At 47.5% G+C, this 21,412-nt stretch overlaps 1 protein-coding gene across 1 annotated transcript in view; it reads right to left on the bottom strand.

Annotated features, from left to right (window-relative positions):
- LOC116874914 (prolow-density lipoprotein receptor-related protein 1-like) overlaps nt 1-21,412 on the bottom strand; it is a 43,393-nt gene that overhangs the window by 21,228 nt on the left and 753 nt on the right. Inside the window, 15 exon segments of the mRNA XM_032869974.1 lie at nt 815-1,027; nt 1,722-2,033; nt 6,898-7,122; nt 9,297-9,422; nt 9,928-10,153; nt 11,069-11,111; nt 11,113-11,217; nt 11,526-11,694; nt 12,384-12,587; nt 13,299-13,424; nt 14,364-14,483; nt 15,732-15,845; nt 16,890-17,129; nt 17,530-17,649; nt 19,081-19,194. Coding sequence (XP_032725865.1) covers nt 815-1,027; nt 1,722-2,033; nt 6,898-7,122; nt 9,297-9,422; nt 9,928-10,153; nt 11,069-11,111; nt 11,113-11,217; nt 11,526-11,694; nt 12,384-12,587; nt 13,299-13,424; nt 14,364-14,483; nt 15,732-15,845; nt 16,890-17,129; nt 17,530-17,649; nt 19,081-19,194 — 2,457 coding nt within the window.

The raw sequence follows: 21,412 nt of genomic DNA, 5'->3' as shown, positions 1-21,412 counted from the left end.
TCTGCTTTTGGCTCAGGTCATGATCCCGGGGTCCTAGGATTGAGGCCCCCGTAGGGCTCCCCGCTTGGTAAGAAGCCTGCTTCTCCCTCTCCCACTCCCTCTATTTGTGTTCCCTCTCTTGCTGTGTCTCTCTCTGTCAAATAAATAAAATCTTAAAAAAAAAAAATCAAGTTTCTGTAGACAGGGCCTGGTTCTGGCTCACTCCCTGCTACAGCCCTATAACAAAGCCCCCCCGGGTCCTGTGATAGGATTTCGGCTTTGTCTCCCTCAAGGTCCAGGAACTAACTTTTTGGCTCTGGGCCAAAGGCTTATGTGAAGAGGAAAAAAGCAGCGGTCAGCAGGGTAATCTGAACTACGGGGGCAGCTTCAACAGCGGGGAGGACCTGCTTGTCCCAGTGTCCACAGCCCCAGGATGGTTCCTCAAAGGGTCCTCTGCGAGATGCTGCTGCTGGGGAAAGGGGGTAACATGGTAAAATCTGTTCGGGAAAGTGCTTCAGAATAAATTAAATGGATCTCTTTACCGCCAGATGAAGAGGTTTAAGATGCTAACGTACGAGAGGACTCCCCAAAGGGGTTATGGTGGGCAAACTTCTGGAAGTTTTGCTGGGGGTCGTGTCAATGTAGCAACTTTGAGAAACGTGTGTGTGTGACTCTTACTCCTCCAGGATAAGGCCGAGTGAGGGGGAAGGCCTGCTGCGCTGTGAGTCGGGACAAGGGCCAATACAAACCCCCCCAGGATTTTACCCTCGGCAAACACACAGACCAGAGGCAAAGAAAGTGATTTCAAAGAAGAACCCCACAGAGGAAGACTCGCCTGGGACTTGCTGGTTCTCAGCCAGGATGATCATTGTCCTCACATACGGCTCTTTTGACACGGCGAAGGGCTCCAGTGTCCTCCTGTCCCACAGCAGGAGGGTTCCCCTGTGCACGGTCACCAGGTAGGGCTCGTGAGCTGCAAGAATGCCGTCACTCCAGGTCTTGTTCAAAGTGTATGTTCTATTTTTTAGGAGACTCAGACTTTGCAAACCTAAGGAAGAGTCAAGTGCTTACAGGCTGGCGGAGAGTGAGTAACCTGTGACGGGGGGGGGGGGGGGGGGGGGGGGACGGACACATGGGCAGCCCTCGATTGAGGGTCAATGAGCCCCACTGAAAAGAAGCCCAGATTCTTCCTATTGAGTTTTGTAGGTTTTAGTTTTGCAGTTAAAGATAGTCCCGGAAGGTGTTTAAAGCTCCAGGAACTTGAGATCTGCCACCTGCGAGCGTCAGGCAAGCCCCATCCTATCTTTGGGCAGTATGCAAACACACTCAGTTGCCGGCACGAAGCCACCAGCCCTCGGGGGCGGCTCCTGGTGGAGATGGTCGGAGCCGGCAGCCAGGCAGAAGTAGAAGTTATATCTGGTACCCAGCAGACCGAGCACCTCTGCTTCATTTGCAAGGCAGGTTTGGGTTTGTTACGTCTGCTCATGGAGGCAGAAACCCATTCCGAACCAAAAGCGACTAAGCATGTTAGCTCTGCAGTGTTCTGCCTTTCAAGTAAAAAATGTGGACTTACCAAGGAATCCGAGTCTGAGCTGAGGGACGCGTGCCTAAGCTGTAACTATGAGAACCTAATTCAAGCCCAGGTCTAGCTAGTTCTCGGAATGAGCATTCCTCACGCAGGAAGGAGACTTATCACCACCACTCCTCTGCTTGTACCAACCACTGCTCTGCGTGGCGCTTACCTGACCCTTTGGCTGTCCAGAGGATGCTAGACGCGCCGAGGTCCAAGGTCATGTGGGTGTCTGCTGTCCAGGTGCCCGTCCAGACTTGCCATCTGGTTTTGCCATCGAGGGTCATGCTTTGCAAGTGTTTCCCACTCTCCACCCAGTAGAGCAGTCTCTCTGGCCAGTCAAGAAGAAGATGCAGTATAATGCGGCCTGTCGTGTAGAGGGTCCGGGTGTCTGGGCCGGGGAGTCCAGTCTTCTGGATAGCACGTCGGTCACACGGCAGCCAGTACAAGTTCCCCGTGGATATGTCCACCTTTGCTGAGCAGACTGTGAGGGCGGGAAAGGAACTCCCATTAGGACATTCAAATACATTTGTGCACACCCTTAATGTTTTGGAAGGGAGACGCTCGGAGGGATGCGAAGCCTGGTCCCTAACGAGCCCACATACCTCGTTCACATGAGGAGTCCCATCAGGCCTACTCTGGTTCCAGGCCCTTATCTGTCACACGAGCTCATGTGATCCTCACAATGGGCTGGTAAGGGACACAGCCACCGCCTTTTAGGACTTGGATACCTAAGCGGCAACATTTACGTTTGAATGCAGATATGCAACTCTGCATTCACCTCCCTCTTTGTCAGTTAAGTAGGAAAATCAGTCAATTACATGCCAAGCGCCTGGAACTGAAATGGCTACGGGAAAGCAGAGACTGGGGGAAGTGTCACTACAGTAGTGGTATGAAAAGTCACTGGTAGAGTGGGCGGGGAGTGAGGAGACCTAGAGCTTGAGGACAGAGATAGGACAGGGACCAAGTATATAAAAGCCACAAAGTGGTAGCTTTTAAGCGTAACAGACGTGGGCACTAGCCCACCAAGCACTCCCTACTCCCATTCTGCCCACTAGACCCGCGTAAGTGGATCTCAGCTAGGCAGTACCTACCCTAGGGTGAGTACAGCTTTAAAGTTAAGAGCAGTACTGGGCTAGCAAGTCAGACTGCCATTTTTGAAGCACATTCCAAGATAAGGTGTCAGCTAATTACTGTGGCTCAGTTCCTGCAAATGCGTGATAGGGACAGGGCTTCTCCCAGTTTTGAGGATTCGAGTCGGTACCTATGAAAAGCATAGGAGAGCATCTCTTCTTTGCACAAGTTCGGAACGGCCAGTTGTTGAATTCAGGAACACTGCAAGCTTGCTGTCCAATATAGTCATTTTTAAAATTAAATCACATCAACTTAACTGCACTTGAAACAAAAATACTCCGGTCCTCGCTTTCCTGCACTTTGCTACCCGACACTCCTTCCGAACCCCGTGATAAGTCACCTTACATTGTGAGCCTGAAACTTGCCACTGTGGGAGTATTTTCCACCAGAGGCATTGGCAAACCCTCCAAATCAGGGCTTGATTTGTTTTCAGTTTCCTTTTCTAGACCAGGGACTGACAAAGAATGGCCCTTGGGCCAATTCCAACCTTTGGCGTGTTTTTGTAAATTCCAGGGGAACACACCATGGTCCTTACTGCACATATGGTGGTCAGCTCCTTTGCAGACAGAACAGCACAGTGCCCGACCAGCCTGAGATAGTTGCTGTCTGGCCTTTTATAGAAGGAGGCTGACAACCCTGGTCTGGACTTAAGTGGCAGAGGAAAGTGTTCATATTGCCAATTAAACTCACATGCGTCACACCTATGCCCATGACATTTTAGAGACCACAGAAGTTGGGAAAACATTTTCCTAGATTTTGAAAACTATTATCCAAATCCACAAATCAGTCCCTTCGGTCAATAAACTAATTTCAATTAGTCTTCACTGCTACACTTCCCACTAGTTTACGGAAACTACTGTCAAATTACGTTACAGTAGGACTGTATTTGCTTGGTGATGGCAGCGACTCGGTGCCAAATTGGATCGCAATTGAGCATTTATTCATAGTTGGATTTTGTTAAATTTTGATTGAACTGCAGCTATAAACTGCTTTTTTTATTCTGAATTCTGAGATCTGTAATCAATCTGAAAATCATGTAGCTACATGAAATTTACAACAAAGATCTGTTGTATAGTTTGTTATTTGTAAGTTGTGTTACAACCTTTATATAGGCAAGCTTTATTGCAAACCTATATAATGCATCTATGTGCACATTCCCCATGCCCCCCCACCTCACAGAGCTGGGTCTTAGTAGAACACTCTGTGGTGTGCCGGAATGTGTTTCACAACTCCAAGGTTGGTGCGCCTGGGTGGCTCAGTCGTGAAGCGTCTGCCTTTGGTTCAGGTCATGATCCCAGGGTCCTGGGAATGAGCCCCGCACTGGGTTCCCTGCTCAGCGGGAAGCCTGCTTTTCTCTCTCCCACTCTCCCTGCTTGTGTTCCTGCTCTCACTATCTCTCTCTCTCTGACAAATAAATAAATAAAATCTTTAAAAAAAAAAAAAAGAACTCAAATGTTAACTACGAGGGAGACTGACAAACAGATGAGGCACGAAGCTGGGGCGTGGGTAGCAGAAGGAAGAAGCCTGTACACAGAGGGTTCCTGAGTTCTAGTTCTTCCCACTTCCTGGCTGTTAGGGTGGGAGTTTTACTATTCCTCATGTTTTCACGTGGAGGAACTTGCACAGAGTTGTCCCCCACATTCCTTAAGTCACCCCAGGAAAGAAGGGACTTAAGGCTGGCCAGTTAGTAAGAAGAGACTAGCCACACCCAGATCAGCTTCTCTCTTCTCCTATGGGCTCTGCCTTCTGCACAGAAGACATGTTCTGTATGGTATTAGCTTTAATTGGTGCTGTCTGCACGGTTGCCAGGGCCACAGAAGGTTCTTTGAGCGATTCTGTACAGGTTTCTTTAGGCACTCTTGCCTAAAACAGAATTCTGGAGCCCTCCCATTTTTTTTTCTTTTTTTTAAGCAATCTCCTCTGTATTTCCTAGCCTACATTTTTCAATGAGGACAAGATTCACTCATTCAAGAGAAAACACTGGGGCACCAGGATGACAGAGTCGGTTAAGCATCTGACTCGTGATTTTGGCTCGGGTCGTGATCTCAGGGTCAACAGATCAAGCCCCAAATTGGGCTCGACACTCAGTATGAGTGTGTTTAATCATCTTTCTCCCTCTGATCCTCCCCACCATGTGCTCTCTTTCCCATTCTCAAATAAATCTTCTAAAAAAAAAAAAGAGAGAGAGACAACAACACTGATATTAGCACCTGAAAGCTGCACGCTCACCGGGGTTGTAAGAGACCCGGGGCTCTGCAAACAGGTGCCCATAGGTAGTAACCAGCCTGATCCCTGCTCTGAAGGGTCTGCCTGGCTTTGTCGTGCTTTCAGTCACTTTGTAGGAAGAAACGCACCTGTGTGGCTCCTTTACACCTCCAACACTTCTGACACCAGATGTGGGGTCACCCCCGGGGGGGGTTCCCCATACCAAGCGATTCTGCAACACTAGCCAAATGTCCTACAACCCCGCGGTCTGACCCTGTCCTCCTGGAGTTGGCGTCAGAGCCCACAGGTTAAGGGCTCTGTGCCAAGACTGCCCCCGCTTCTGACGCCAGTCACACGTCTTGGATATCACCAGCACTCTGAGCCACTGGCTCTAAATCAGGGTTCCCACAACGTCCTTGAGTTTGTAAATCTGCTGCTCACAGAACTAAGGGAAACACATTTACTGGTTTATTTCATAAGAGATACAGATGAGCAGCCGGACAAAGAGAGCCACAGGGCCGCATCCAAAGAGCCCAGAAGTAGGAGCTTCTGTTCCCATGGAGATGGGCTGCACCACCCTCCCAGCACACAGATGTGTTCACCCACCCGGAAGCTCTACTGAAGCCCCCGCTTTGGGGATGTCATGGCGGCTTCATTACACAGGCGTGATTGATCCCCGATTCCATTTCCAGCTCCTCTCCCCTCTCCAGAGAACAGGGAGTGGAGCTGAAAGTTCTAAGCTTCTAGTTACAGCTTGATCTTTCTGGTAAACAGCCTCCCAGGGTCGGTGGTAAGGTTTTTAAATTTTTCTGACCTTAAGTCTGGGTAATGTAGAAATGGACCTTAAATTCAATGCTACATTGCACTGCAGACCCCACCAAACTTGCCTCATTCTAACTAAGCTCTTCCTATCACCTAGAAAATTCCAAACGGCTTAGGGGAGCTCTGTGTCTGGTGCTATCACTCAGGAAGTTACAAAGGTCTTAGGAACTCTGTGCCAGTAACCAGGGGACAGAGATGTACATATTTTCTTTTATTTCAGAGCTACCTACCACAGGGACTCCACATTCCACACTAGAAGCCAGCTCAAATGAAACTGCCAGTCCCTTACAAACCCTCGATGTGATCATTGTAACACGGAACCCTATTAGCTAAGATTAGCCAGTGGAGTGAAGGTGGCATTTTAATTGGTGGGGAGAAATGGGGAGAAATTCAAGATCACGACTTTCCTCAGACAGCCACCAGATGTGTTTCAAGAATGCTGTCCGTTCCACTCTTTCCTGAAAGTTCTCTGGGGCAGGTACCGGAAGTTCCTAGGTGCCAGGCGTTGTGCTCGCCCACAGGACTCAGCAGAGCCTACTGCTCAGAAGCGTGTCGGAGGAACATGCATTTCAATATGGTGCTTCCTGTAGTAAAGCTATCATTGATGCTTAGAGTACCCGGGGCCCAGACATTCAGAAATCAAATTACTCACCCTAGAGCTCTAGCCCCAGATCTCTTTTACAAAGTAGATGCTTGCCTTTAGGTGGAGTACACAGTGCTAAGGATGGGCTGTGCCATTCAGCAGTGTGGGAGAGGAGAGAAAGGATCTATTACCACATTAAGAAAATATCTCGCTAGTTGTCTCAGAAATCTGCATCGCAAACCACTTCTAAATTAGTGCAAGAAAAATCTGCAATGCAAAACTGAAATATTTAAGGTCTATTTCTATCCTACCCAAACTTAAGGCCAGAAAAATAGAATTTTAAAAAACTTACTACTGACCCTAGGATTTCCCAAGTCACAGTAGCCTTTTAACAGCCTATATTCCTCTCAAAAGTATAAGGTTAAGTCAGACAGTCCATGTTTAAATTACCTTAAAACCATCCTTTGGCATTAAGGTTGATTCAGATCAGGTAAGGTTTTTTTGTTGTTTTTTGGGTTTGGGTTTTGTTTTTGTTTTTTTTTGTTTTAGTTAATTTTAAAGCCAGGAAATAAAGGGGAAAATCCAAAATAGCCATCCAGCTTACCTGTGTGCTCTGTCCAAATCTCTTGCTTTTCTCCTGAATAGCCAGCTGAGCAGAACAGCTGTCCCTCGGCATTTGTCCAGTAGACGAGGTTTCTTTTCCAATCAATATCCAGTAAATAGATGTTTCTAGGATGCTCTTGAACTAGGGTTCTCTCTATAGCAGTTCCCATAAAACCAACTTTCAATAAGTAGAGACGTTTGCCAGACGAAAATACTATCTTTAACTCTACCAAGAGAAAGGAGAGATTTACCGTTTGGCCATTTGTCAGATAAGCCCCCTGCTCCCTTCTGGAGTAAACTCTCCAGCTGAGGAACACCTAGAAAGGGGTCTTAGCAAGTTCGCTTCTGAGGCATGAATACAGCACAAAAGCCTGAGCTTCCTTGGAGAAGGGAGTCATTTGGGCAAATGAAGTATCGCTCTGCTTTCCCAAAGCACTAAAGCTTTCTAATTTCTGCTGAAAGGTTAACACAGAGCCACAAGGATTAGGGCTGGGCGGTGCCCCATCTGTTTCAGTAATGTCCTCAAACCCTTGCTCATGGTGCACAAGTCTCAGTAGAAAGAATTTTAAATTCGATTGCCTATTTAAAGAAAAGTTACTCGGGTATTTAGCTATATATATAATGTTCAAGATACAATTTTTAAAAATTTTTTAAAGATTTATTAATTTATTTGAGAGAGGAAGAGAGCATGAGCAGGGGCAGGGGTAGAGGGAGACGCAAGCTCCCTGCTGAGCAGGGAGCCTGACACAGGGCTGGATCCCAGGACCCCAGGATCATGACCTGAGCCAAAGGCAGACACTGAACTGGCTGAGCCATCCAGATGCCCCTCAAGATACAAGTTAAAGTGAAGTCCTGAGTTTGGCACAACAGCGTATTACATGCACCATGATCGCATCCGGCATCTACCCCTGAGAATTATGTTCTTTAAAGGTGGTTAGAGCATGAAGATATTTATATCATTTATCCTTCTTAAAACCTGAGTGTTCTTTAGCAAAAAAGTAATGTGGGAGGTACCTGGGTGACCCGATTGGTTAAGCGTTGGACTCTCAGTTTCAGTTCAGGTTACAATCTCAGGATTGTAAGATCAAGCCCTGCACTGGGTTCCGCACTCAGAGGGCTCTGCCTGAGATTCTCTCTCACTCTCCTTTTACCGCTCCTCTCACTTCTGTACCTGCGCGCACGCTCTCTCTCTAAAATAAATAAATAAAATCTTTCCCCAAAAAAGTAATTTGGATAGAGATGTTCAAAGGAGCTTGTAAGCCTTAATATTTCAAAGACAAAACAACAAGAATTTATGTTAACCATACTGCAGTAGACCCTGCTTACAAACCTAGGTCAGAATACACAAGCCATAAGACTATGGAGGATTTTTTCCTTGTACCAACTTAATTTTTGGGTAAAACTGACTGGTATAACCTATTTTTCCTGTTTTAAAATCAAACAAAGCCCCCTAGTATTCATTGACAGATGAATGGAGAAACCAAAATGTAAATTAAGTGATTATTCAAGAAAAGCAATTCTGACACATATTACAACATGAACCTTAAAGATAGTAAAGGAAAGTAAGCCAGCAGCTGAAGGACAAATACTGTAGGATTCCACTTCTATGACGTTCCTAGAGTTGTCACCTTTATATAGAAAGTAGAATGGTGGTCTAGGGCTGGGGGGAGAGGAATGGGGAGTTATTGTTTAGTGGGTACAAAATTTCAGTTTAGGAAGATGAAAACGTTCTGGAGAGGGAAGCCTGAGTGACTCAGTCAGTCAGACGGCCAACTCTTGATCTCGGCTCAGGGCCCGATCTCGGTGTCATGAGACCAAGCTCCAAGTCGGGCTCTGCGCTCAGTGCAAAACCTGCTTGGGACTCTCTCCCTCTCCCTCTTTTCCTCCCTCCTGCTCTTGCTCTCTCTCTAAACAAAAATCTTTCTTTAAAAAAAGAAAAAGTTCTGGAGATGGATGGTAGCGATAGTTGCATAAAAACGTGGATGCACTCGATGCTACTATACGCTTGAAAGTGGTTAAAATACTAAGCTTTATGTTCTATAGTTTTATTTATTTATTTATTTATTTATTTTTAAAATTTATTTGACAGAGAGAGGGAGATCACAAGTAGGCAGAGAGGCAGGCAGAGAGAGAGGGGGAAGCAGGCTCCCTGCCGAGCAGAGAGCCCGATGCGGGACTCGATCCCAGGACCCCGAGACCATGACCTGAGCCGAAGGCAGAGGTTTAACCCACTGAGCCACTCAGGCGCCCCTATGTTCTATACTTGTAACACAATAATAAAAGAACTTGAGATCTTTGGATAACAAAACTTAACAAGGTAAGGTTGTCAGTATACAAGTGATTGATCCCAAAATGGAATGAGTCTCCCTGAGCCAAGCCCATTTGCCCCAGCATACTTACCGCTACATGTACCGGAAGGCAAAAGGAACATTCCCTCTGGACAAACACATTTATAGCCCTTGGGATGGATGGGGGACAGGAGACAGAGGTGGCTGCATGAGCCTGGAGCACATGCTGGGGGTATGCCTGTTTTCAAATAGAAATAGGTTAGGTACGATTTCAGAATTCTCCATACCAGTTCCAAACTTAATACTCAAGGGAGTTCAGTTGGTTTTGCCTTAAGAGGAATCCCAGGATCCTCGTTACCTTCTAGGTTAAACTCCCATGACCCCCCTTTGGATAGTGGCAATTACTTATCCATATTAAGCTCTGGCCAGTAAGTCTTCAACCAACAGCATCTTCGGCCCTAGAGTTAAGGCAAAAAGACTGCCTGGCTTGCTGACAGGAAGACTCCTTTAGAAGTAACAGTGGTCACAGCTCTCTACTTTGGGGAGTCTCTCCGACCCACTTAAGCAGCATTACCTGAGTTAAATCTGACATATAGTTTCTGGTTAACAAAAGCCTTTAACTCCTAGTCAATGAACATTTGGCTTCCTCTCATAAACAGGACATTGGGCTTTCTTCAGTTTTCTGTGAAGAGAAGAAAAATTAACATCAACTGCAATTAACAATGAACATGTCAGGGACATACCCTTGGGCTGCTGGGATTTGTGGAGGATGGAGAAAGCAGATATGGAAGCATTGAGCAACACCACTCTCTCCTTGGGGGTGTGGGGTGAAGTGTGATACAGATGTATTTTATTTGCCCAGAAGAAGGAGTTCTCGAATATAGCTAGTCCTATTGGGTTGTCGTCTTCCAAGAAGATCTCAGGAAAGGTGTGCCTCCCACTGCCATCCACGTTGATCGTCTCTATGGACTGAAGGGTAGAGTCATGAGAGTCGGTTGCCATTAGCATGAGACTCTGGCGTCAGGACACCTTTTGCATGGACACCGATTAAACATCTTCACATGCTATCAACTTGATATAAAGAGGAGAGTGTCTTGGAATTCATGGAGGCTAATGCCAAGCCAGTGGTTAGACTGCTTCTTGCACAAACTGGGGTCACATTGTACAAGTAGCTACCCTAACTTACTGTCTGTGTCCAGATGTGGTATACCAAGTTCTTCCCTACGTTCTCCAGCTGCTTTCTGAGGCGAATGATCCATCTCTCTTCAGAGAGGGTGATGGGAGTTCAAAGAGGGGCTATAAATTGCCAAAGTCATAGCTGAAGTAACAGACTTAAAAATACAACTCCCAGGGCCCCTGGCTGGCTCGGCTGGTAGAGCACACAACGCCCGATCTCAGGGCTGTGAGTTTGAGCCCCACATTGGGTGTGCAAAGATTACTTTAAAAAAAGAGTTGGGGTGCCTGGCTGGCTCAGTCGGTTAAGCATCTGCCTTCAGCTCAGGTCATGATCCTAGGACCCTGGGATGGAGTAGGGCTCCCTGCTCAGCGGGGAGCCTGTCTCTCCCTCTCCCCCTCCTCCCATGCATGCTCACACATGGTTTTATGTCTTAGGTACAACATACAGTATGACCTATACTACCAGGAAATTCCAGGGCTAGGTGTGACTGCGGTATTGGAGAAAGTCACACACAAAGTCTCCCAGCCTGTGTTGATCTGGTTGGGCTCTCCTCAAGACCCTGGCCCAGCCCAGCTCACTTTCCTCGGTCCTCGTGGCCAGAAGACCACGTGTGGGGTTGATGTAAAACTTACGGAGGACTCTGCAGTTACCCACGGGCCTACCAAGCCCCCACTAAAACGCTCTCCTTCCTAACCTCTCTCCAGTACCTCTTTATACTTGCTGATCCAGTAGAGGCGGCCAGCCACGGGGCTCCTCCATGTGGACAGCTGCGAGCACCTTCCGATCCGAGCCGTCCATCCCTGCAGCCTCGAGAGTTCTCGTGCCTTTCTTACCACGATTTACCCAATACAATGACCTGAGGGAAGCAAAAGCACAGAGTGTTAACCATCCCCCCTCATCCACCGCCCTGAACACATGCTCTTCTGAACAGCCAGGCCTCTGGAGCGTTCTTGTTCAGGCCCCTGGTCATTGAGCAGCTAAGAATGCAGATCTCTGCCCTCAGACTCTGTCGACTGAAAAGGGGCTCTCCGTAGGATTCAATTTAGAAGATATTTTTGGAGCAAATGAAGACCTATGTTGAAAATGTGGAAAGGTCCTCTTATCAACTTAAATGTCTAAGATAACCAGTGATTTGGGATATATTCTCAAAGAAATGCTACTTACTTCTTCGGGGGAAACACGATGAGCTGCTCTGGCACCAGATCCTTCTCCAAGATTTTGACGTAGCCTCTGCCATCACTCAAGCCAGCACCGATGACCCTCGTGAAGCTGCTAGCCCAATACAGCAGCCCCGTGAGCCAGTCCAAAGAGATACTGTCCACGGCCTGAAGTTCTGGGGATACATGGACAGTATTACTATGCTCCTGTATTCTCCTACCTTCTTCTTACCTTGAAAAAAAGATCTGGACTAAACTTTTCTACATCTTCTGATTTCAAACTGTACAAGGCAGCTGGTGGGACACAGGAAAGGAGGGCCAGAGATGAGCTCTGTGCAATATACTGTGGGCGGCCGGAAAGAGAAGGACCTTAGCAGAAGCAGAACCAAGAAATCCAAGAGAATGCAGCCTCAGTCTGGGGCAGCATCTGTTACAGAAGTCTCAGGGGAGTGGCTAACAGAGGGTTTCTACATGCCCAGGACAACTAAGCACTTCCTCCCATGGACCGTTCTTCTTGAATCCCCAGTGAGACAAGGGCTATCCCTTTCGTCTTACTGAGCGCGGTTCAAAGGAGTTAATGACTGGCTCTAAGTCACATACCCAGGGATGAAGTGGAGATAAACCCTGGCCTGAGCCCGTATGCCCAACTTTCTGTACCTCTTTAGAGCAACCTCGTTCGCCAGTTATGCTCCAACAAAGCTCCTGTTGAGCCAAATTACATGGCCTTATCTCAAATCAGGGTTGCACACACTCTGGGGAGTCACAACAAGCGAGTCCCAGACGACGTCCAGATGAATACACAGGCTGCTTATACTCTGCTGAAGGCGCTTTAAGAAGCCAGGGCTCTGGACGTCAAGAAATATACCTGGATAGAGAGGAACTGGGTTTGGCTTCCCAAAGACAAACACGTGTAAGACTTCATCCACCCAAAAGTACATGCTTCTGTCGAGATCATAGGCGACAGAAGTCGGCCTCGAGTTTACAGGAACCAGAGGCTCATAGATGCCTGTTCTCCGATCCAGGACCCCAAGTTCTCTCTTTGCCGCTATAAGAATTTTAACAGCATCATCTGCAATAAAGGGGGAAAAGGAACAGTGACACACTCCTTGGACACTTTCTTTCAGGCCATTCTCTTTCACCAAAGATGCTGTCCCATCTCCTGTGCTGAAATCCGCCGACAGCTCAGGTCTGGACTGTGGCGTGTCCAGAGGCAATCTAGCCTACCACCCTAAGCCCCAATTCCTCCTCTGAACTCCAACACATTCCAACTCATCTTTGGAACTCTGAGCCTGTTTGATTTCAGATTCTGCCCTTCCCCCCACCTAGACAGAGCTCCTCTCCCTGTCTCATACACAGCAGCCGAATGGAATTCACCGTTCCCTCGTTAAAGCAGCACAGGCCAAGTTAACACTACGTCAGTGTGGTCTCCGGAGCACCCAGGTGTACAGCCTGCAGGACAGCTAAGTCATTTTAAAGATACTTCATAGGGGCGCGTGGCTGGCTCAGTCAGGAGAGCATGCAACTCTTGATCTTAGGGTCGTAAGATCTAAGCCCATGTTGGGTGTAGATTTAACAGATAAACTTAAAGAAACATAAAGATACCTAATAGCAACTGATACTTGATTTGGCCAAGGAATGTTGTTAATAGCAGCTTCTTTATGGAAAGAATAATGTCACTCTCATACCAGACCCTAAAGTGAACCATGGACAACACTTCTATCTGTAATGACCACTAAGGACAGAGCAAGGGCTAGGCTTTGCTCAGAGTTGTGAATCTCACCTATAACTCGACAACTGGTCCCATTGTAGAGCTGGTGACCTTGAACACACGCACAGGAGTAGGAGCCTGGGATGTTACGGCACAGCTGGCCACAGGGACTGTAGGCCTGGGAGCACTCATCTATATCTGATGACAGAGAGCCAGAAATCAGACACGACCACAGAGCCATCTCCTGAGTATTTCTGGGCCATTGGGCCCCCCTTTCAGATGCTCGCTGGACACGTACTATGTGGAAATCCCTGCGCTGGTGCTGGCACAGATAGTCCCTGCCTCTGTGGAGTTGCCATCCAAGCAATTAAGTGGGAACGTCAGTGTGGAGGCCCCAGACATGCAGCTGGCACGGAATCCCAGGTGGAGGTTACCCTAGCAACACTCAGGGGCATTGCTGATTTGGAATGAATGGTAAGACATGGAGAATCGGAAACACTTATGCCCTGCTGGGGGAATGTCAAGTGGTGCAGCCGCCATGGAAAACAGCTTGAAGTTTTCTCAAGTTAAACGTAGAAGTTGCTGCAGGATACGACAATCCCACGTCTGGTGTATACCCCAGAGTGTGGAAAGCTGGGATTTGGGCATGTGTACACCAGTTGCTCATAGCATCGCCCATGAGAGCCAAAACGTGGAAACTACCCAAATGCCCATCAACGGATAAATAAAATGGGCATATGTATGCAATGAGGTATTTGGCCTTAGAAAGGGAAGGAGAGTCTGACCTTGCTATGACATGGATGAAACTTAATGACAGGCTAAGTGAAAAAAGCCTGGCCCAGAGGGACAGATCCCACAGGACTGCACTTAGATGCAAGACTAGAACAGGCAAATTCAGAGAGGAAGTGGATGGAGTTTCTTGGGGATTGGGGACAGAGTTCTTGTTTAATGGGGACAGAGTTTCTGTCAGGGAGGATAAGAGAGTTCTGGAGATGGATCGTGGTGATGTTCACATGCGTCGTGAATGTGGTGGAGGCCACTGAATTACATCCTTAACGTGATTAAGATGGTAAGCTGTGTGGCATGTCTATCCCACTGCCATGGAAACTTTGGAAGATGCGCCCAATGAACTCTGACCTGCACAGCTCTGGCCGTCCGGCTGTAACTGCCACCCAGCTCCACACGAACACTGGACTCCCCAGGCGGTGTCACCGCACTGTCCCTCACAGCCCCCATTGGCCACGGAGCAGTTCCTCCCTGGTAGAGACAGGGCAGTGGTCAGGAGAGTTGAACACGGTACAGATCAAATGTTTTCTAAGCCGTGGTGTTACAAGCCCCTACTTGCTGTGAGGGCTATAGAGGTTTCTGAAGAATAACTTTGACCCCACCCTCTGACCTAGGAATGTGAATGCTTTGGAGAAAGATCACAGAACAGAGAAAGTGAAGAATCATGGAGCGGGGGAAAGGACTTTTCTAGGCAGACAGTCTGGACAATTTCAAATGCTGGTGTATTGCTCACCCACAGAAGGCCCAGCAACCTCTTCCCTATTTCCTCTAGAATATTTGAGGGGCCAGGACCCTTGCCCCAGGAAGTGATATAGTAATTTCTTAATCCCAGTGAATTACCTCTACAGCACCAAAAACCTGTGTGTTGTCCCACTGTTCCTGCTTCCTGTGTCTTATGTGTTCCCTCAGTAGAAAGTGGCCTTCGGGGCGCCTGGGTGGCTCAGTGGGTTAAAGCTTCTGCCTTCGGCTCAGGTCATGATTCCAGGGTCCTGGGATCGAGCCCCGCATCAGGCTCTCTGCTCAGCAGGGAGCCTGCTTCCCTTCCTCTCCCTCTGCCTGCCTCTCTGCCTACTTGTGATCTCTCTCTGTCAAATAAATAAATAAAAGAAAGTGGCCTGCACAGCCCTTAGCACTAACAAAGGTCTCGTCATACACATCTAAGCCCAGATTTAAGGAGGAAACGAGACAGATGACAAAGTGACCTGGGGAGACCTGCCCTGTCCCCATCCCCCCCAACCTGAACCAACAGTGATTTTTAGAGTGAGAATCACAAGGTTTTAAATTTTCAGACACTTGCTCAGGAGCTCCCTCCTCACCAGGAAATAGTCTTCCTCAGTCCTTCCTCAGTTAAATCCTTAGAGAATTCACCATACGGTCTTGAACACAGGATTCGCTTCTCAGTGCCACAGTCTGTTCTTTATTCCAGAATTTTCGGAGCAGTGTGGTTTGAGGCATTTAGTCTATTTCCTTAGAGCCATAGCGTGAGGCAAGCTCACCGAGTTTTCCAGCTCAGGTAAGCTCTGCGCACACTCAGGAGACCAGAGCCAAGGCTCGGAACTTGTAAGACGTGGGGGACCCACCACGGAAGGATGATTGCTGACATAGGGGTCTGGTCCGAGCATTCTCTGAAAGCGTGGACCCCCATGATAACTGAGGCATTGGCTAATGTAATCGGATTCTGCCCACCCCCCATGTGACGCCTGGCAGTTGGGTCCTCACCACATGTAGCCGGTTCATCAGCACCATCTACGCAGTCAAGTTCCCCGTCACACATCAGGGATTCCAGGATGCATTTCCCTTCATCACATCTCACCATGCCTTCTGGACAGGAGGCTGCGTAGGAAGGAGAGCTTTCTTTTCCAACAGCACGTGGGGCAAGGGGGAGTCAAAACAGACCCTTATTAATTACAGTAAGGTGGCAGGGTTTCCAGAACCCAAGGCAAGTTGAGGTAGGAAAGAAAGTTTTATCATTTTAAGCAGAGTTTTCAGGGAATTGGGAGTTAAGACTTGATAATGATGAAGCCAAGCAGGCCATGTGGGCACTTGGTTGAAATAATATTGATCAAATTGAATTAGTATTAAGTAGTTCTAACTGAGATGGTGTTAAAGTCGGTGAACATGAGCCCTAAAAGAAGATCCTCTTAAGAAACCGGTTTATAGGGGCACCTGGGTGGCTCAGTGGGTTAAGCCTCTGCCTTCAGCTCCGGTCATGATCTCAGGGTCCTGGGATCGAGCCCCACATCAGGCTCTCTGCTCAGCAGGGAGCCTGCTTCCTCTCTTTCTCTCTCTGCCTGCCTCTCTGCCTACTTGTGATCTCTGTCTGTCAAATAAATAAATAAAATCTTAAAAAAAAAAAGAAACCAGTTTATACATGATAAAAATGTTAGAATCTGAATATTGCAGATTTAATTTTATAAAGATTGAGTGGAATTGTGGTTTACTGACAAGCTGGAGGTTCCACTGCACTGTGTATGTGGAATCAAGAAAAGGAACATTGTACTCAATGAGTTCGTTGCAGGGCTTGGGGGAGCGGAGCAGGGGGTCCTCTTTTAATGAGGAATTTCCCCATCATGGACCCCACAAGGACATGAGGCATCCGTTAGGAGGCTCCTTCAAATACGGACACTCTGGTGTTCTGTGCCGTGGCCACATTGCCTAGAGTATCCTGCATGGAGTTACTATTCAAGCACTGCTCGATGTTTCCATGGGTAACTACATCTTGGTTACTGCTAGGAGACATCCTGTTTTTAGATATAGGATGGCGTCTCAGTCCTAGGAATTAAAATGCAACCTGCAGAAAGCAGCCCACATGATACCTTTACAGGTACCTTCCTCTTTAGAGGACAGGCCAGGAGGGGGTGGGGGAGGGGCACTCACCACAGGCGTCCTCGTCCGAGGAGTCCCCGCAGTCGTTGACCCCATTGCACCTCCAGCTCTCCGGGACACACAGCTTGTTCCTGCACAGCCACTGGCCCACCAGGCAGTGGTTCGGGGAGCAGCGTGCTTCATTGAGCCCATCTTCACAGTCCCGGGGGACGTCACAGAGTTCCCAAGGCTCGAGACACTGAGACTGTCCTGGACACTGGATTTTCTGTCCAGAGCACACCACAGAAGTCTCTGTAAAAGGCGGGCATTGGCCCAGTGAGGTGGAAGGCCTGACCTGCCAGTTTGTACCCTTGGGTATTCACGGTTTGCTCACGCTTTGGTCTCCAGAATACCAAGAACTGAGCAGGAGGCCAGCCACTGGAGATGAGAACCAATTCGGCACCCCAAAGTGTCAGCCCAAAGGAGTATAAAAAGCCAACAGCAGCGAGAATCTTCTAGGTGATTTTGCAAAATGCAGTAGTGGATAAAAGGTCACCTGTCATCCCAGCGACAACTGAACACAGGCATTTAGCCCCCGTCCAGCAGAAGGCTACCTAGGGACTTGCTGGTGTCACTTAATACCGTGGAGGTTCATTCATCAAGGCAGCTAACTTGACATGTCATGTCCGAAGAGAAAGTAGATTGTACCTACCGCAGTTAACCTCATCGGAGCCGTCCAGGCAATCCCCGGTACCATCACAAAGCCGGCTACTAGAAATACACTTCCCGTCGTCACACTGCCAGGCCTGTGGATGTCCGCGACATGCTTCCTCTGCGGGCCAAGGGGAATGTTTGAGGGGCAGAGAGGAAGAGCTGTTTGCCAGGGCACTGATAACTTTTCAGCTGGGGTTTTGTATGAAGTATTTTCATTAGCAGAACAACAATTAAGTCCCCGTCTGCCACAGAGTCCATTCTAAATTTGCCTGTCCTTTCCATGTCACCCTAACCGCACACCATACCCTGCCTTAGGGACAATCACCTAGCAGCCCAACATCGCTTACACTCCCAGTCATGCTGCTAGAATGATGAAGTTGTCCAATAAAAACTTCTGTGACAATGGAGGCATTGTCCAAAGGGGCTGTCACTAGTCACGTGTGGCTACTGAGCATCTGAAGCGTGGTTAGTAGGATAAAATAGCTATATTTATTATTTAAATACATGTAAATCTTCACACGTTGGCTAATGGCTACTGTATGGGCCAGTACAGCCTTATAGTGTCACTTCTTGGAACCCCTTTGGCATTTGAGACCATACTGAGATTGAAGACAACCTGGGCACTGTCAGTCTGGGGTCTAATGGGACCTTCAAATAGTTCCACCTAAGTATGCCTCCTGGCAGATGCAAGTAAACCTGGAGAGCTGTGAGGAAGTATGGGGGGAGAACAGCACAAGGCACTTCTGGAAGTATAAAATGTAATTTGAACCTGTAATAGTGCAGGTTTTAAAATCAAAGTTTACATATTAAATTAGTTACAGTAAATGGCCAGCCCAGGAGTGTGCAATCAGGGTAGAAAAAAGGAATGGAGCACTCCCCAAGTTTTTCGGGGGGGGTCTCCTCTTTTACTCAGGAATTTTCTCCTTCCATATTCACCGCTCAAGGATGTAAAGCATCGGTTAAAAGGCTTTCCTCATCTCCAGAGGGTCAGGTGTCCCTTCTGGGGCTGGGAGCACTCTTAGCATGGAGGTGTTTGAGCTGGATTTCAGGAACACATTTACCAAATGGCTAACTTGGCTTCTATTGGTCTTGCAGTTTTCTTCGGTCCTCCATTTGAAAAATTGTCTTCTCATTGTACAAAAGCTTGAAGTAAAGCTAAAGTAGTTGATTGTATCTATTTACAAGTGTGTGCTGCGGTCAGTGAGGGTTGCACATGGAGCAATCTTGTGTTAGTCCAGTTTGAGTACCCGCCACGTGTTGAAGCTAGACTTGAAGGCGAGAAGCCAGACTCATCCTGGATTTTCTATCCCAGCTAGCCCACCACACCTGTCTTGAGAACTTTCTATCCCAATTAGCCCTTCCACACTTGTCTTGACAACAGTGCTACCAACACCTACATCCCTAGACTTACGAGCTGAAAGCCTGCCACAACCCAGAACACCTCCTATTTCCGAATACCCGCTACGAGTGAAAACCACAGGACCTGACGCTGTCGGCCGGGCACACAGCCGTTCGTGGATGAGGACACGAAACGGCAAGGAGTGCTCACCACACTGCTCGTCTGTCCCATCAGGGCACTCTTGCTGTCCATCGCAGAGCCAGGCCACGGGAATGCACCTGTCCCCACATGCAGCTTGCCTTGTCATGTTACACCTTGCTTCATCTGCATTGGATGAACAAAAAGCAAATCCATGTGAGCACCTTTTCATGAGAAGCTGTAGTGAAAAGATTATTCAGAGGAAGGTCCTTCAACTAATACTCAGGAGAACATCAGGGGGATTCAGTACCATAAAAATCCATTGGACTTCTGCAGTAATGATCCTTGGATACTGTTCTTTCTGGTGGTGTGGGGTTGGGAAATCACCATTCGCTGCCGTTTTCCCATTGGAATGGGACCAACATGCACTGTGCTCCAAGAGACCCAGCTACTTCTTCTGGTTTGATCTTAAAGACTCTGAATGGTTGAACGTTTAGAAGTCTAAGCTCAAAGTCTGGACTCTATAGTTTACTTTTAAGTTTACTTTTTACATCTAAAAATTAGATTTGGATTTTAGATCCTACACACAATCTTCGTAAGAATGCCTCTAATAGGTTGGTTATAAATATTTAAGAGCTCAGTGATTTGACTAAGATTGATTTACTGTGTCTTATTCAAGTCATGAACTTCTATTTATCAACCTTGAATAATTAATGGTCAAACTTAAGCCTGTTTTGGAATGTGGTCCTCAGAAGGAAGCACCAGGGAGGCCTGACTATAGCAAATTTACTATACTGTCCTAACTTTCAAAGAGAAAAAGCCAATCTTTAGTTCCTAGAAAAGATAAACCACATGGCTTACACTGGAGTCTCTGCAAGATCCAGCAAAGACTTTTCCCCACCCCATGGTCCTACTCCCAGGAACAATTTGTACATGGAAGGGAAAGCACTATGCAAAGTTGTGTAATGGAAGTTGATAATGGAAGGCCATTGTATAGACCACACCTTCTTCGCTAAGAGACCATTTCTTAGTCTTACTTGTATCCTTCTAAGATAATATTTCAGCTTAGCTACTCAAGGTTTGATTTTTTTTTTTTGAGGCTGGTGTATAAAAAACATTTTAAATATTCAAAAAGTATTGGTGACTAATGGGTACCTAACGACTCTCCCATCAACTCACATGCCATCCAAGCAGTCTCACTTAGCTTGACCAAAACCACTGAGAGCAGGTGATGTTACCAGCCACTAATACGGAAGCACAGACTTAGCTGTCAGGCTGCATAGGTTGGCATTTTAGTGAGACCACTTACTAACAATGTGACCTTGGGAGAGTTACTTCCTTCCTCTCTCGGGATCTCAGTTTTCTGTCTATAAAATGAGACTAATAAATAAGTGATCAGAAGAGAAAGATTCAAAGAATAAATGGGCACAAAGTCACTTGGTGCCCTATACCCACCATATAAATCTTCGTAAAGCATTAACTCTTTTGCTACCACTTCCAGCAGATCCTTCCAGAAGGATCCTAATTAGGTGTCCAGTCAGCCCTCAAAGACTCACACTTCCAGGTGAGTCACACCTTGAATAATATTTTGCCCTGCTGATTCTTGGTCTAGAGACCAAGTGTGCATACAGATTCTACACGTCTGCAGGTGGATCTCAAACCATTATTTTTCACTTATGTAGATGCTTGCTGTGAATAAATAAGAAATGTATTAACATATTTACTTAAATCTTAAGTATAAGGTAGCTTTCTCAGAGTCTGTTAATATGCAAAGTAGGGTGATCACATGCTATTCTAGAATGGGCATCCGAAAGAGGGCTACATGCCAGAAAGCTTTGGTAACCATTGCTTAATAAAAAATGCAAGCAAGGTAAAGATGCTTCAGGAGTGATGCAAAAAGACCACACAGAGCAAGGGCTCCTCATCACGGCAGAGATGCCCCATCACCTGTGGCAAAAATCCTGTGGGTTAGAATCCCTCCTGGAAAACGAACAACTCAATTAAGTGGCACATCCTCCGACCTAGTTAACACCCCCTTGACCAAGAGTCTGCTAAGTGAAAATGATTTAAAACCAGACTTCAATCTATGAGGGCCACTGGCAACACCTGTGGGGAGAGACTGCAGGCCAGTTTGACCAATGCTAGGCACCTCCTAGACATGGCTAAGCCACCAACCAGCCACCCACCACTTGGGAAATGTGGATGTCTTGGTGACTCTGGGGCATCGACTCAGCTCTCCTCTGCCCTGGGGTCTGCCTAAACCTGAGTGGTATCAACAAGTGCCACAGAGAGCTGCTTCCCAACTGCACCTCTGACCCAAGCCCCATTTCCCCGTGCTGTTTCCGCAGTGAGGTCATGTCTTCCGGAGGCCCCCCCCCCCCCCCCCCCCCCCCCCCCCCCCCCC

This window comes from Lontra canadensis, unplaced genomic scaffold (assembly GCF_010015895.1).
Source record: "Lontra canadensis isolate GAN:19392208 unplaced genomic scaffold, GSC_riverotter_1.0 scaffold39, whole genome shotgun sequence".
In the NCBI taxonomy this organism is placed as follows: domain Eukaryota; kingdom Metazoa; phylum Chordata; class Mammalia; order Carnivora; family Mustelidae; genus Lontra; species Lontra canadensis.
This window is presented reverse-complemented; position numbering and strand designations above follow the sequence as displayed.